Genomic DNA, 14,743 nt, shown 5'->3' with positions numbered 1-14,743 from the left:
AAATACTGTATACTCAAATTACTAATTAACCTGAATCTATGCACTTGCACTTTATACAAGTGGCAATAAATGAACATTTATATATTATAATTAAAAATTTAATGGTAAGGTTTTTATGTACTTGTTAAGATTTTGACCTGAACTGCCATTCTGATAATCAGACCAACTGTCTATCATAAAACTTACAAGTGGGTTTCTACTGGAGGCTAAACACCAGGGAGACTAGGAAGCATCCAAAATCAACCCTGACATTCTTCGTACATGTAAAGGTAGATCTCTGAAGTCGCTCTAATCTGGGTCTCAGGTATTACAGTGTCACGATTTACAGAGAAAAAATAAAATCATCTGTTTTCCTTTTGTACCAGCTGACATATGAATCAACCAAAATAGCTTAACCATGCTTCAAGTTGTGCTTATTCTGGAATCTTTGCACATAAGCCCTTCTTCATGTAGTGTGAAAAACTCTGGACCAAGTCTGGATCTGTTAGGGACTAGAAAGTGTCCCAAGGACAGTTTCTGGCATAATATTTTTATTTAACATAATTATATTAAATAACTGAATGAACAAATATGGAGGGAAGGGATTTTTTTTTTTTTTACAATATTACTTGGGCAGAAACTTTTGTTACTAGAGGTTGTTCATTATTTTAAAATGGTATTGAAAGATAACATGTATGTGTCTAAAAGTTTTGTTAAAATCCAAAATTTTTTTCCTCAATAGCAAATGGTTCCATGTATGGCACATACCTTAGCTTTAGCTTCCACCTGAGCTCCGTCTTGTACCAGATACCGCACAACTTCAGCTTGGCCGGACCGAGCTGCCATATGCAATGCTGTTTCTCCTCTCTGGGAACATGAGCCAAAATAAATTAACTGAAGCTCTGAAGAGGAGTGGCTTGTTTTATTTGGCATAAAGTTTAGGATGACCCTTTTAAAAAAATTACTATTTTAAACACTTTCTTATTGAAAAGCTAGGATATCAAATACATAAAAATTTCATAGGAAACTGATCCATGATGGTAGAGACTTTGGTGTAACCCTAGGAAATCTTGTCACTGACAGTATCAGAAATGTAATCTACAAAATGGCCTTAGTAGGGTTGAAAAGGTGAATGTTCAGTGGGGCCAAGTAGAATAGTAAGTCAAGGAAGCAAAACAGGTGGGGAGAACTTAACAAGAGAGTTCCACACATTCCCTAAAAGGGGCAGCCACCACCTTGCAGCTGCAGATTGCTGTTGTAACTCTTCAAGATGCCAACCTGAAGAGTTTTTTGACACCTTGTGCTGTCAAAAAGTTGATTGGCAGTCTGGATATCTGGGTAAACTTCTCAATTCTTAATGCTGATTACAAAATCAGAATTAAAAACAAAACATTGCATGGTGTTATGGTTTAGATATTAGGTTATCTCCCCAAATCTGTGTGACAATGCAAGAAAGTTTAGAGGTGAGATGATTGAGTCATGAGCGCTGTAATCAAATCAGTGCATTAATCCATTAATAGGGATTAACTGGGTGGTAATTGTAGGCAGGTAAGGTGTAGCCGGAAGAAGTGGGCATTGGGGGCTTGCCTTTGGGGTATATATTTTGTCACTGACAAGTGGAACACTTTCTCTTCTTCCTTATTGTAATGTCCTGAGCCTTACTGAGACCTAGAGCAACAGAGGAAGTCCTCTATGGACTGATACCTCTGAAACTGTTAGCACCCAAAAGTTTTCCTCATAAAATTGCTCACCAGATCTTTTTGGTCATAGCAACAAAAAAGCTGACTAAAACATGGGCACCAAAAAAACATGCCCCAACCCAGACAAGGCTCATCTCTGGTTCCTTTGCATCCTCCGCTTTATGTGAACAGTAAACTTAGTCCTTGGCATTACCCGAAGGGACCATTTCTTTGTCAGTGGACCATCCCTTCCTCACATTTTTCACTAAACAGATTTCATTCAGATTATTTGTTTATTTAATAAAAATGAAAATGAGACAGAAAACATGTAAAAATAATAAAAATAAAAATTTTATTTTTCACACAAGTGATGCCTATTAATATTTTGTTTTTATAAATTAAGCTTTGTATAATGGGTCCTCTATCTGTATGGAAGGACAGAGGAAGACATATTTCACAGGAAACTTATTACTGGATTATGGGAAAGATATTAAGGATGTTGTTTAGTTTATTACCCTGTGTTCTATTTGGGAAGGAAAAAATAACTCACTCATAACTCCAGATTTAGTAGACTATATTTCAATTGAGAAACTGGTCTGTTTCTATCTGTGGAGGTGGCTAGTGGAAATTCTAGAATATAAATAGTCCTATAGGTAAGGCTGTTCTCAAGGTGAGTATGCAAGACTTCATGGCTTATCCCTTCTGATCCAGATATTATTTACTTTTACTTCTTTAGTGTTCATGAGTCCAATGAGTGTTCTAATAGTTGTGGTCCAGTGTGCTAACACTTTGATAATATCATGTATGAAATTCTATAAAACAATACCAAATTCCACATGCACATCAAGGGTGGTAAGTTACTGCTCTGATATTTACTCTGAAGTAAGTCTCTTGGGTTTGGCAGCAAAGCTTACTGTGGGGAAACAATGCCACTGGAAAACCTGAAATCTCAGTTCCATAGGTTTGCTATAAGATGGAGGACATTTAATAGAGATTACTTTGAAGTTACTTGCAATTACTTCTTAATATAAATGATAGTGTCTGAACCACCTTCACAACATTTTATTGCTTTTTTTAACCTCATTTTTTATGGTTTCAGTTATAGAAGAATTTGCCTAATACTTTATTTTATTTTTATTTTTTTAAATATTTATTTTTAGGTATAGTTGGACACAATACCTTTATTTATTTATTTATTTTATGTGGTGCTGAGGATCAAACCCAGGGCCCCACATGTGTTAGGCAAGTGCTCTACTGCTGAGCCACAACCCCAGCCCCAATACTTTATTTTTAAAAACATAACGTACAGTAATAATGTACTTGTAACGGTAATGGACATAGTCCATAAATTATAACAATTTGTGGCCAACTAGCAACTGACTGCATCTTATCTTCAAAGTAAAGGAGAGCAAAGGTAATTCTCAAATTCTATCTTTTTAAGTGGTCAAATTAAATAGCAATTATTTTGAGCAAATAAAAGCAACCTATGTCAGTTTCTTAAATATTCACAATTGAACCTTCTTTGTTAAAAGAATACTTACCACATTGGTGGTGTTTGGTGAGGCTCCATGATGCATTAGTTGTGATACGATATTTACATGTCCCATGAAGGCAGCAACATGGATTGGGGTAAGGCCCGACTAAGTGAAAAAGGAAAGAAATGTTGATTTGTTGGTTTATCATTAAAAGAGTTTGACTGTGAGCCTGTCTTCTATCCACCCTCTGATCCATCCCTTGGTCTTAGCAAGTTTAGTGATCAGATTAGAAGATATCAGGACATTTACCATTATGTCAAAGATTCTCTAAGGCAAATATGTCAACACATAGTACCACTTTGCTAGAGTGAGTTCTGTGGTTATGTGATGTCCAGTAAAGAAAGTTTTCACACTTTTGATATGGTTCTAAGAAAAGAAAATGAGAGAGAAATACCTTAAAGGATTTTTTTCTTTTGTTAGTAGCCCTTCTTTATCCACATGAGTATATATATATATTGAGGGGTGCAGAATGACTATGTACACGTTAGTAAGAAATTAACTTGTTCCAAATCCTATTCTGGGGTTTAAAGAGAATTCTCATGCACTCAGAATAAACTGAGTATTATGTGTCAAAGGGCAGGGTACCTAACACAAAGCCATTCCTCTAATAAATAGGCAAATCAACATTAACAGTTTGTTATTTACTTTGCTAACTCTATAGTATCATAAATTAAGGCAAAATAATTAAGGCAGATATCACAATGGTCACTAAACAAAGTGCTTTTTTTTATTTGTTTGCTTCAAATCTCCAAGTTATGCATGGGCACCGCCCATACCTCTAAAAGAAAAAAAAAAAACCCTATTTGGCATAAAGCAGCATTTATTGATTCCAGAGTATTTTATATCAAATATGCCCACAGCTGCTTGAAATAGAGTGGATAAGCAAAAAAGAGGATTAAAATATCAAGTCAATAATCTTGTTAAATATTACAATTTACTTGTGCTTTTTATATGAAATGGTTCCACTTTTATTTTTCAGAACTTAATTAAGCTTACATCATGAACATTATAATTTGATTTTAAAAAATTTAGATGACTAGAAAAAAAGCTTACCTGTTTTTAAAAGGAAGATAATGAGATAACTAATCTCAAGAGAAATTTGAGAATTGTCAAAAACATGGAAGGAATTCTATGCAGTCGTAGTGAAGTAAAAGCAGAGGAGTAATTCTGGCTGCCCAGATTTCAGAGAGTGAGAACTGAAGAAAAGGAGAATTCTGCTACAGTTTGCACCTTTTTCCATCAGCAGGGGGAGTCCTTAGAACTTGTACCAGGCCATGTCTGTGTCTGAACAGCCTTTAAGTTCTTAGGGAGCACGGGGTGGCAACAGAACCTTCCCATCACTGGCCAGCCTCTCTGGACATTTATTCAAAACATCAGTCAATCTTTTATCTGAATCTATTTTGATCTTTAAAAAGGGTTCCCATGCACTGAGAATAAACTTGCTATTTTATACTTAAAACAATAGGTTGCCTAACTTGAAGTCATAAATCTGATAAAAGATCAAATTGACCTTAGTATTTTAATCATTTAATATTTTAAAATTACTAATGTTACAAATGAAAGGCAAATATTCCATTCACAGGTAAGAACATGAAGCCAAGAAACAATTACTAGACTTTAATCTTCATGTCGAGCATCAAGCATTCAATCAAACGTTATGCGTGGGTCAGGCACTGTGGGTATGTAAAGACCAGAATGACTCTTCCTGCCTTCAGAGAGGCTGAAGTTTCTGGGGCCAAAGAGGGCCAGTTGGGTCAAGAGCAAGACAGCTGGATAAGTGCTTTGATGGAAAGACGTGCAGGATGGGTGACTGTCCCTAGAAGGAGCACCTAGTTCAGACCAGAGGTGAAAGGGAAGTTTCCCGGAGAAGGTGGCCCTGATCTGTGGAGGGTAGGGTTAGGGGTGGGACAAGTCTGGAGGGGAAAAGGCTAGATTGGGTTTGCCATACTGAAGGCTCAGTTCTGATTCTGATGGGTTGTGTCTGAGTCTGTTTGTGAAGAAATCTAGAGCTAGTCCTTCACTACCTTTGGCAACTCTGTGTTTCATGAATTGTGAGCTTTTCAGCCAAGAAAGTAATCCTTGATGTACAAAAGCACACAGATCATGGTTGATCATGGTCAAACACGGTTTCTCAACTTTAGTGCATCTGACATTTTGAGCCAGATTACTGTTTATAGTAGGAGGAGGATATCTTGTAGCTTGCAAAATGTTTAGCAGCATCCTTGGCCTCTGCTCAAGAGCAACAGGAGTACTATCCAGTTGTAACGACTCAGAATACCTCCAGTCATTGCCAAGTGGTTCTTAGGGGACAAAGTCACCTCCACTAGAGAAGCGCTACATTATAAGTTTTCATATGTTGAGCTTTCTGTGATGGTGTCACTCACTCGCAGTGTTCTGAGTTGTATGTCTAGTCATGGAATACATTTGTTTCTACCCACCCACACTCCTGTCTGCTTCTTCAAATGCCTGACAGCCCTTTTCCTGAAGAGTTTTGAATGTGGTCTGTGGCAATGACACACAAACAGCACTAGCTAGTCCCTGCAGATGGTACTGGAACTCTGCCTATTCTCTCAGCACCTCAAGAAACCCAGAAATCCCACTCCTCTTACCTCGGTTACAGCTTGGATGGATGCACCATGTTTCAGAAGGAGTTCCATTACTTTAATTCGATTCTTTTTGCAGGCAATATGAAGAGGGGTAAAGCCATTCTGCAAGGGACAAATATGAATCTGTTTGATTACTTTCCACTGAAACTCATTTTAATCTTGTGCAGTGAAATATTACAATACAGTTAAAATGCTGTATGGTAAAGATGTCAAAATAGGCCCAGCACAGTGGCCCAGGCCTGTAATCCCAGTGGCTCAGGAGGCTGAGGTAGGAGGATTGTGAGTTCAACTGTGCTAAGCAAATCAGTGAGACTCTGTCTCTAAATAAAATACAAAGTAGGGCTGAGGATGTGGCTCAGTCGTTGAGTGCCCCTGAGTTTAATCCCTGGTACTCCTTCCCCCCCCCCACAATGTCAAAATAAACAGAAAAACTATGAGGAATTAAACAGAATGTTGATCTTTCTCTGGGAACATAGGTAGTATAGTGGCCTCTAGGAGCTTAAGATGTCCTGATAGTTGTGAAGAGGAAGTAAATGTTGGTCACGATCTCTTGGTAGCTAAGGCAAGATACTTATCACTTTCTTATTATTTTGGCATTCACTCCTCTAAATAATATCCCTTTTCAATCTCACTTCAAACACATCGTAAAAACAGCTCGACTCAAACGTGTATCCTTATAGTCAAACTTCTCCATTTTGCCTGTTTTGACTTCCTGCTGTGTTTTAGTATAACTACAAGACCAGGTCTAAAATGTTTCCGTTTATTCTCAAGCTTTAAGATTCAAGTAGGTGCTTACTCCAAGGAAGTATAAATTGAAGAGTTCAACATTACTTGAACCATTTGCTTTAATATTGAATCTGATGAAATAATCTGCTTTTTAACAAACTACCTATCAAATTATCCATCCCAATAACCGAGACTGTCTACCAACTTCAGCCATTAATGGAGAACTATCAAATAGCAAGTCCATGATAAGCACTTAGGTCAAAGTCATTGCAGGTGCCTTCAGGGAGGTTCCTGAGACCATTTCTCTGGTCATAGTCCATGCCAGGATGACTGGTTACAACCTCCATATGTTGTGAAATCTTCAGAGTCATAGGAAAATGAGAATGACAGCCCACACCCTGTTTTAAGACCTTTTTTTCTTGTATGGAAAAATGAGTCATGATTGCTAATTTCTTTTCCTCCCTTCTGAGAATTCAGACACATTTGACACACTGAGCAGGTCAAGAGTTGTTAAGTGCTACCTGGATAAGCACTTTTAGAATTACAATGGCAATGTAGTCATCCAAGGTTTGGAGAGTTCCTGCTCTTCATTTTTTGCTGCCTCTCTGAATTTCAGAGCTCAGAGAGCTCTGGAGACACTATGGATCCATTTAGACAACTGCACCATTTGGAAAGGAGCAGAGACCTTCCTGAAGGGTGGACTGGATGTCAGGTTTTACCACAAAATTGATACATTTTGCATGTATTCCCTAAAATTGGGTGACTTTTTCCTCCCGCTATGCATGGGTGCTTATTCTAAACTAAATTTAAATAGTTTAATAAGTTGGGACCGTTCATCTTTGCAAAGAACACACATTATCATGTTGAGAAAATCAAAATACAGCCCATTTAAAGGTTAAAAGAGCAAATTATTTTCAGAGTTAAGACTGCAAATGAGACCAGCATTTTGATTGTCAAAAGAAAGACGAAAACAGGCAACATTTTGTTAAGGCCCACATAAAATTTTGGTTCATAAATTTTTATGTAGAGGTGCTTTTAATTTTTTTAAATCATTTTGCCTCATGCTTTTAGATCTCAGGAAAAAAATCTCTTAACTCACACAACTATAATTTTACCTATCGTAAGTTAAGGCTGAGCACTTCAACCTTTTTATAAGTTGTGCAGTTCTTGGGTTGCATTTATATCAAAGAATCACAATTATGACCCTGAAGGGTTAACAATTTAACTCCATCAGCTTTGTTCACGTCAGAAATAGAAGGCTCTACAAAATTCTAAGAAGGGCATTTGAAGACATTGGCAAAAAGCATACTTGACTTAAAGAACACCATCCATTTTTGCCTCTGTGAAAGCAATCTCTTCACATGTGAGCTAGCATATCGCCAGCAAGACAGCTCAGGCTGGGCTCACTGGGGGTTCCACTTACCAGGGCTTTGGCATTGGGGTTAGCTTTCTTATCCAAGAGAACCTTGGCCACTTTGTAATGGCCACAGTGGGCAGCCACGTGTAGAGCAGTCAGATAGTCATTGGTGACATCATCCACAGGTACATTATGCTGGAGGAGAAGTTGGACGCAGTTTAAATGATCTCCTTGCGTGGCCATGTGCAGTGGAGACAACCCATTCTGGAACACACAAATAAATTCAGGTTTATTGTTTTACCTTTTAAACACAAATGTTCCCAACACAACTGTGAACACAAGAAAACTCTAGTTTCTCACATGGAAATACCTTGTTTTTAAAAGGTTTTGATACCATTTTGAACTCCAGCTACTTTAAAAACTAGTCCTCCCACTTCTCCTATCAATCAAAAATGAATTGTCAAGGATAATTTCTTTCCCTGATTTAGTAGTAGTAAAATTTTTATTAGGGGCCAGAATTCACTGCATTTAAAAATACTTTTAGTTGTAGATGAACACAATATATTTATTAGATTTTTAATGCAGTGCTGAGAATCAAACTCAGTGCCTCACACATGCTAGCCACAACCCCAGTCCATACTGCAGTCTTAATGAACAGGAATTCCTATTTAAGACTAAAAGGAAAAATTAAAGGCAAGAACAGACTGGCAATCACTGGACTGGTATTTACCTTGCCTTGTAGTTTATTAATGCTTGATACTGAACATGGCATTGATTCAATTTTTTTAAAAAAAATCTGACTACAACAAAACACTTCACCTTATATCAACACAGAGGAAAACGTTTCCCATTTCTATAAATCTGGTGCCCCCGTGTGTCTCTACAGAGGAAAGGCAAGGCGCTGGCTCACTAACGCTTGCCTTAGTTTAAATCAAATGAGTTTAATGACAGTTAATCATGTACAATATGAATGAGTTGAAAATTCATGTAAAGAGATCAAAGAATACATGAATAGGGTCAAAAGTAAACCAAACCTTTTTATTTTAAAATTTATTTTACAAAAATAAAAAAAATTTATTTTACAGTAGAATCATCTCGCTGGCAGCACATGCTGCAGAGTCACTCCAGTAGTGTAATCATACGTGTATATAGGGTAATAATGTCTGTCTCATTCTATCATCCTTCCCTTCCCCACAACCCTAACCCTCCCATCATTCCCCTCTACACAAACCAAAGTTCCTTCATTCTTCCCTATCCCCCTGCCTCACTATGGATCAGCATCTGCTTATCCGAGAAAACATTTGGCTTTTGAAAACAAAACACTTTTAACAACCCCCCCAACTCCCCCCCCCAACTTTTAGCATGGGGTGGAGGATGTAGCACAGTGTCAGAGTACATGCTTAGAATATTCTAGGCCTTCTGTTCAATCCCCAATACACACATACAAATATAAATACATATGTATGGCAGCAAAGTTGGAGCCTGGGAAATTCCTAGAAAATCTAATTATCAAGAGAAGCTCTATTAATTACTAAACTCTAACAAATTTTTGGTAAAAATGTAACGACAGCAAATTCAGCTCCCAAAAACATTTGTCATCGATGAGTTTTGAAAGTAATGATATGTCGAACGTGTACAATGAAGCAAGTGTTTCCGACTTCTCTGGGCCAACTTATTTCCTCGTAATTTATCAATGAATGACATAAAAAGGAGTTCAATATATGAAACAATATATAATCCCTTCTTTAGTTACCCTCATGGTATTATTTACTCATTACCACATATTTCAACCATTTACATCTCTTGACGGCAACAGGTTTATGACTATATTTTTCCATATTGCCCAGCAGAGAGCTCTGAATATACAAAAAATACTTAATAAATATTTATGTACTGTCAATCAGGATATTTCTGTTTGAAAAATTCCCCTGAAACATTTTGAACCAAAGTAGAAACTAAGATGCAACAAAGGTTGGGAAAGTTTCCCATTTGAGACACTGCCACCCACAAGCATATGTACTAGCTGATTGAGGCCAAACATTCCCTTGCTTTATGTTTTGATACAGTCCTGGAGGAAAACACGAAATAAACAAAATCTGAGAGAGCAAATGACTTAGTGGAGAAGAGGGAGGCAGAGTTGATGATAAAAAGAAACTCTAATGATACGAAATAATGATGAATGGGTGGGAAACTTACGGGTCCTTTGGGAAGGACCAAAGGAAAATAGGTACAGCACATATAGCATCTGAAAATATGGATCTAGGATGATGGAATTAAGCATGAAAAGTCTGAAAGGACAGGAAAGATGGCCTTAAAGTTCATAATGCATCAAGGACTTAGGAATAAAACCAGACACCCTGCGTCTGACAGAAGAAAAAGTAGGCCCTAATCTTCGTCATGTCGGATTGGGCCCCAACTTCCTTAATAAGACTTTTTTGGGTGCAAAAATTAAAAATCAAGAAACAGTAAATGGGATGGACTCAAACTAAAATTTCTTCTCAGCAAAAGAAACAATCTGTGAAGTGAACAGAGAACCTATATCTTGGGAGTAAATCTTTATCCCTCACATATCAGATAGAGCACTAATATCTAGGGTATGTAAAAAACTCAAAAAAGTTAAACACCAAAAAAAAAAAAAAAATAACCCAATCAATAAACGGGCCAAGGACCTAAACAGACATTTCTCAGAAAATGACATACAATCAATCAACAAATGTGTGAAAAAATGTTCATCATTGCTAGCAATTGTAGAAATGCAAATCAAAACCACTCTAAGATTTCATCTCACTCCAGTCAGAATGGCAGCTATAAAAGAATGGCAATAAGTGTTGGCGAGGATGTGGGGGGAAAAAGGTACACTCATATGCTGCTGGTGGGACTGCAAATTGGTGTAGCCAATATGGAAAGTAGTATGGAGATTTCTTTTAAAATTGGGAATGGAACCATCATTTCACCCTCTTCTGGGTCTACACTCAAAGAACTTAAAAACAACATACTACAGGGACCCAGCTACATTAGTGTTTGTAGCAGCAGAATTCACAATAGCTAAACTGAGGAACCAACCTAGATGCCCTTCAATAGATGAATGGATAAAAAAAAATGTGGCATATATACACAATAGAATACTACTCGGCGATAAAAGAGAATAAAATCATGGCATTTTCAGGTAAATGGATAGGATTAGAGAAGATAATGCTAAGTGAAGTTAGCCAATCCCCAAAAAACAAATGCTGAATGTTTTCTCTGATATAAGGAGGCTGATTCATAGTGGGATAGGGAGAGGAAGCATGGAAGGAATAGATGAACTCTAGATAGGGCATAGGTGTTGAAGGGGATGGGAGGGGGCATGGGATTAGAAATGATGATGATGATCACTATTTTCCAAAGTACATGTAAGAAGACACAAATTGGTGTGAATATACTTTGTATACAACCAGAGAAATGAAAAATTGTGCTCTATATGTGTAATCAGAATTGTAATATATTCTGCTGTCATATATGAATTAAAAAAAATAAAAAATAAATTTAAAAAATACAAAAAAAAAGAGCTCATAATGCATGCATTCACTGAATACTCTTCCAACAAATACTTATCAAAGGCCTAATACATGTTGGGTACTTAGGGGCATAGGACTGAACTTAGACAAGTCCCGACTTTCATAATACAGAAGAAAACTACCCAGTGAGCAAGAAAACAAACTAAGAGATAATTTTCTGACAGCCCCAAAGGACATAAAATCCAGTCAAATAATACTTACTTAGGTAAGGGGTGAGGATAGAAGGAGTAGAAAGTCAAAAAAAGGCCTGAGAAGAAGACATCCCAGTTTGGAGAACATACTGAGATCAAAGAGATCTCTGACAAGTGGAGGGAACTGAAACTAAGCAGTTAATGAGAACAAACTTGGTATATCCTAGGAAGAAAAGAAGGCGGGGTGGTGAGCAAGAAGCGGGGTGAAGCAGGGAGCAGAGCAGAATGTGGTAAGGAATTTATCCTCAGTGTAGGAAGTAACTTTTGATTCAACACAGATATATATTTCCTCTCCCAAACTCCACCAAAGAGTAGTGAAGTCATTTAGAGGGTATAATCCACAAAGGCAAGCACATGCTTGCATGCTTTTACATTCACACATACACACCAGGAAAGGAAACTATAACACATTTTTGAATATGAAAGGAGGATTTAACCATTGTAGTTCATCTAGCAGAAGAGAGAAGGCTGCTATCTGGGTGTTGTGGGGTGACACAATCAGTGGCATGCTGACCAGTGTTCAACAACTTTTAGAAAAAGAAAAGCCCCAGTGTGTACTGTTTTCCGATTTCCATGGTGTACAGACTCCCTGCTCTGACCAATTTTAAGATGCCAATGTGATTACCAAACGTGGAATCCAGAAGAGATATGCACAATTGGCCCTTATGGGCTAACACAATCTGGCTCCAGTACATTGCTGGGTATAATAAAGACCAGCTGATTTACCTCTCAGCTCCTCAAAAAAAAAAAAAAAAAAAAAAAAAAAAGGATATGGAACAGTATCACCTTAGAAGATGAGACTTAGGGCTGAAAGCAGGACTGGTTCAAAGTCTATATATGGAGCTGTTAGGTTTCCAGACCCTTCCCAACCCAGCAAATCAGATTATAACCCCCTTCCACTTAACGGAAGGTGATCGAGAAAGATTCACACTCAGTCCTCAGGCAGAGCAGAGGGCAATGGTGAGGATTTGGGGTGAGACCAGATGATTCCAGAAAAGGAAGGACAATATAGGTGTTAGGGATATGGTTTTCTGGAATCAGACGTTTTGGTTTCAAATTCTTGCTTTGCTACTAGCTGCTATTTCATCTCTTTGGGTTCCATGCTCCTCTTCTATGCAGAGCAACAATGCTCACAGAGTTACTGTGAGGATTCAGTGAGCACAGAGCCTGGTGGGCGCCAGTCATGTAAATATTAGTTATCATTATTATGTTTCAATTACACATAAAGAACAAGAAGACTGACAAGTCTTTTCTTCTACCTCACTCAGAAGACATTCACACAGGTGCACAGGGCAAAAGATTAGAAGATTTATCTCTCAAAGACCGGAATTGCCCGAATGAAAGGACATCTAATCCTGACATTAGAGAACATCTCCATCCCACCACCACCTGATCATCAGCCCTGTGTACAATCAAAGACTTTCTCAAATACTTGAAGTTGACACCTGTGTTTCAGATACAGACATTTATGGGAATCTTCCAACAGAAAAAAAAATAGAGTCAAAGCAAATGGGAAAAAAGGAAATTTGAGGAATTAGGGACTGGGTGTACTTGAAGCCCAGGTTCAATTCCAAATACTTGTGGCAGGGGTGGGTGGGGAGAGGGCAGGAAGCCTAGGTATCATTATATACAATGAAAAATTTGTGGCTGCTTCATTCTATTGAATAATACCCCCGATTTTTTTTTTTTACCAATCTAAATCCTTCATTTAAATAAGTGATAGAATTCTTCAGACCACCTTGACCCCTGTTTAGTTTTCCTAGAATTGTTGAGGAAACATGACCAGAGAGCAAAGGGGAATCACATGTGATTGTGTTGCTTTGATACTGTTTCGAAATTAAGGATCTTGTCTCTTTCTAATTAATGATTTTGTCATTCTGGGACCAAACCCTGGATCTCGTGCATGCCAGGCAAGCACACTACCACTGAGCTATATCCCTGACCCAGAAATTAAGGAGTTTTAGAAAGCTTAATATAGCTTCCCCAAACCACTGGTTTAATTATCTAAAATAGTAGTGACTATCAGGAAGTTTGTGTATCTCAATAATCATTTATATATATTCTTTCCCTACCCAATACTGTATAAAGTTTTACCATCAAGAAAACCTATAAGACATATAGTAAAACATTAATTTTTTTCAGGCAATCTTGTTCCTTTCAGATATGTCAACTTTCCCAAAGGCCCACTCAATGTACGGTTTCTCAAATTTCCCATCTATATCTGCTAAATGATATTCTTATCTTTTTGTCAGCTGTGCACTCTAAAGAAATAAACTGAGAGGCTAGAGCCAGCATCTCGATTTGGGAAAGTGTAGATCTTTGTAGTCTATCTTAACCCATCAAGCAATCATTTCGGAACTATGAAAATTTCATAGAGTGAAACCAAGTAGTAAGCATTTCTGAAAAAACAAAAACAACACACACAAAACAACTTCATAGACTAGTGCATTCCACATAAAGGCTTCATAAACCCACACTTATTTTAAACTTCTCCCAAGATTTGATGAACAGTGCTACTCTCATTGTTAAATTGAACCCATTTTTCCCCTATGAAATTCAAAAGGCTTGATTAAATAATCAGCAAAGGAATTCAAAGCTAAATACAGTTTAATGTTCAGAAACCTGAAAAGATCTTACCTTGGTCTTGGAAAGAATGGGGGCAGCTCGATCAAGCAGCATTTCCACCACCTGCTCATGGCCGCTTCTTGCCCCACAGTGCAGTGGTGTCAGACCATCCTGTTGAACAGAGGTAACACCTTCATGAGATTTGGTAGTAAATTCTATAAATGCAGTATATTTCTTAAGACTCAGCATGGTGTCTAATATGCTGTGGACATTTACTCCACATATCTCATAAAATACTTTCACATTTTTAAGTGGAGAAATAGTTTTTTGTAAGTTCAAGTAATTGTAAAGCATATAATTTCTCACAATTTAGAAGACCGACATTTAAATATATAACTATTTCCCTACTCTTTAAAACATACAATAAAATCTAAATACTGTGAGTAACTTGATACCTCCATTTCAAAAACACATGAATAAACTTTTAAAATAGAAATTTGTAAAAGGAAACTCATGCTGGTCCTTTTTCTTCTCGCATTTCTATTTCT

At 37.4% G+C, this 14,743-nt stretch overlaps 1 protein-coding gene across 13 annotated transcripts in view; it reads right to left on the bottom strand.

Annotated features, from left to right (window-relative positions):
• The window catches only part of Ank3 (ankyrin 3), a 632,006-nt gene that overhangs the window by 152,762 nt on the left and 464,501 nt on the right, over positions 1–14,743 (bottom strand). For all 13 annotated transcript variants that reach the window (XM_078041667.1, XM_078041715.1, XM_078041711.1 and 10 more), the window contains 5 exons: positions 14,268–14,366; positions 7,949–8,146; positions 5,803–5,901; positions 3,200–3,298; positions 748–846 (listed from right to left, as the gene is read on the bottom strand). In XM_078041667.1, the coding sequence (XP_077897793.1) occupies positions 748–846; positions 3,200–3,298; positions 5,803–5,901; positions 7,949–8,146; positions 14,268–14,366 (594 nt within the window). The remainder of the gene's footprint in view (positions 1–747; positions 847–3,199; positions 3,299–5,802; positions 5,902–7,948; positions 8,147–14,267; positions 14,367–14,743) is intronic.

Source organism: Ictidomys tridecemlineatus, chromosome 1, assembly GCF_052094955.1.
Source record: "Ictidomys tridecemlineatus isolate mIctTri1 chromosome 1, mIctTri1.hap1, whole genome shotgun sequence".
In the NCBI taxonomy this organism is placed as follows: domain Eukaryota; kingdom Metazoa; phylum Chordata; class Mammalia; order Rodentia; family Sciuridae; genus Ictidomys; species Ictidomys tridecemlineatus.
This window is presented reverse-complemented; position numbering and strand designations above follow the sequence as displayed.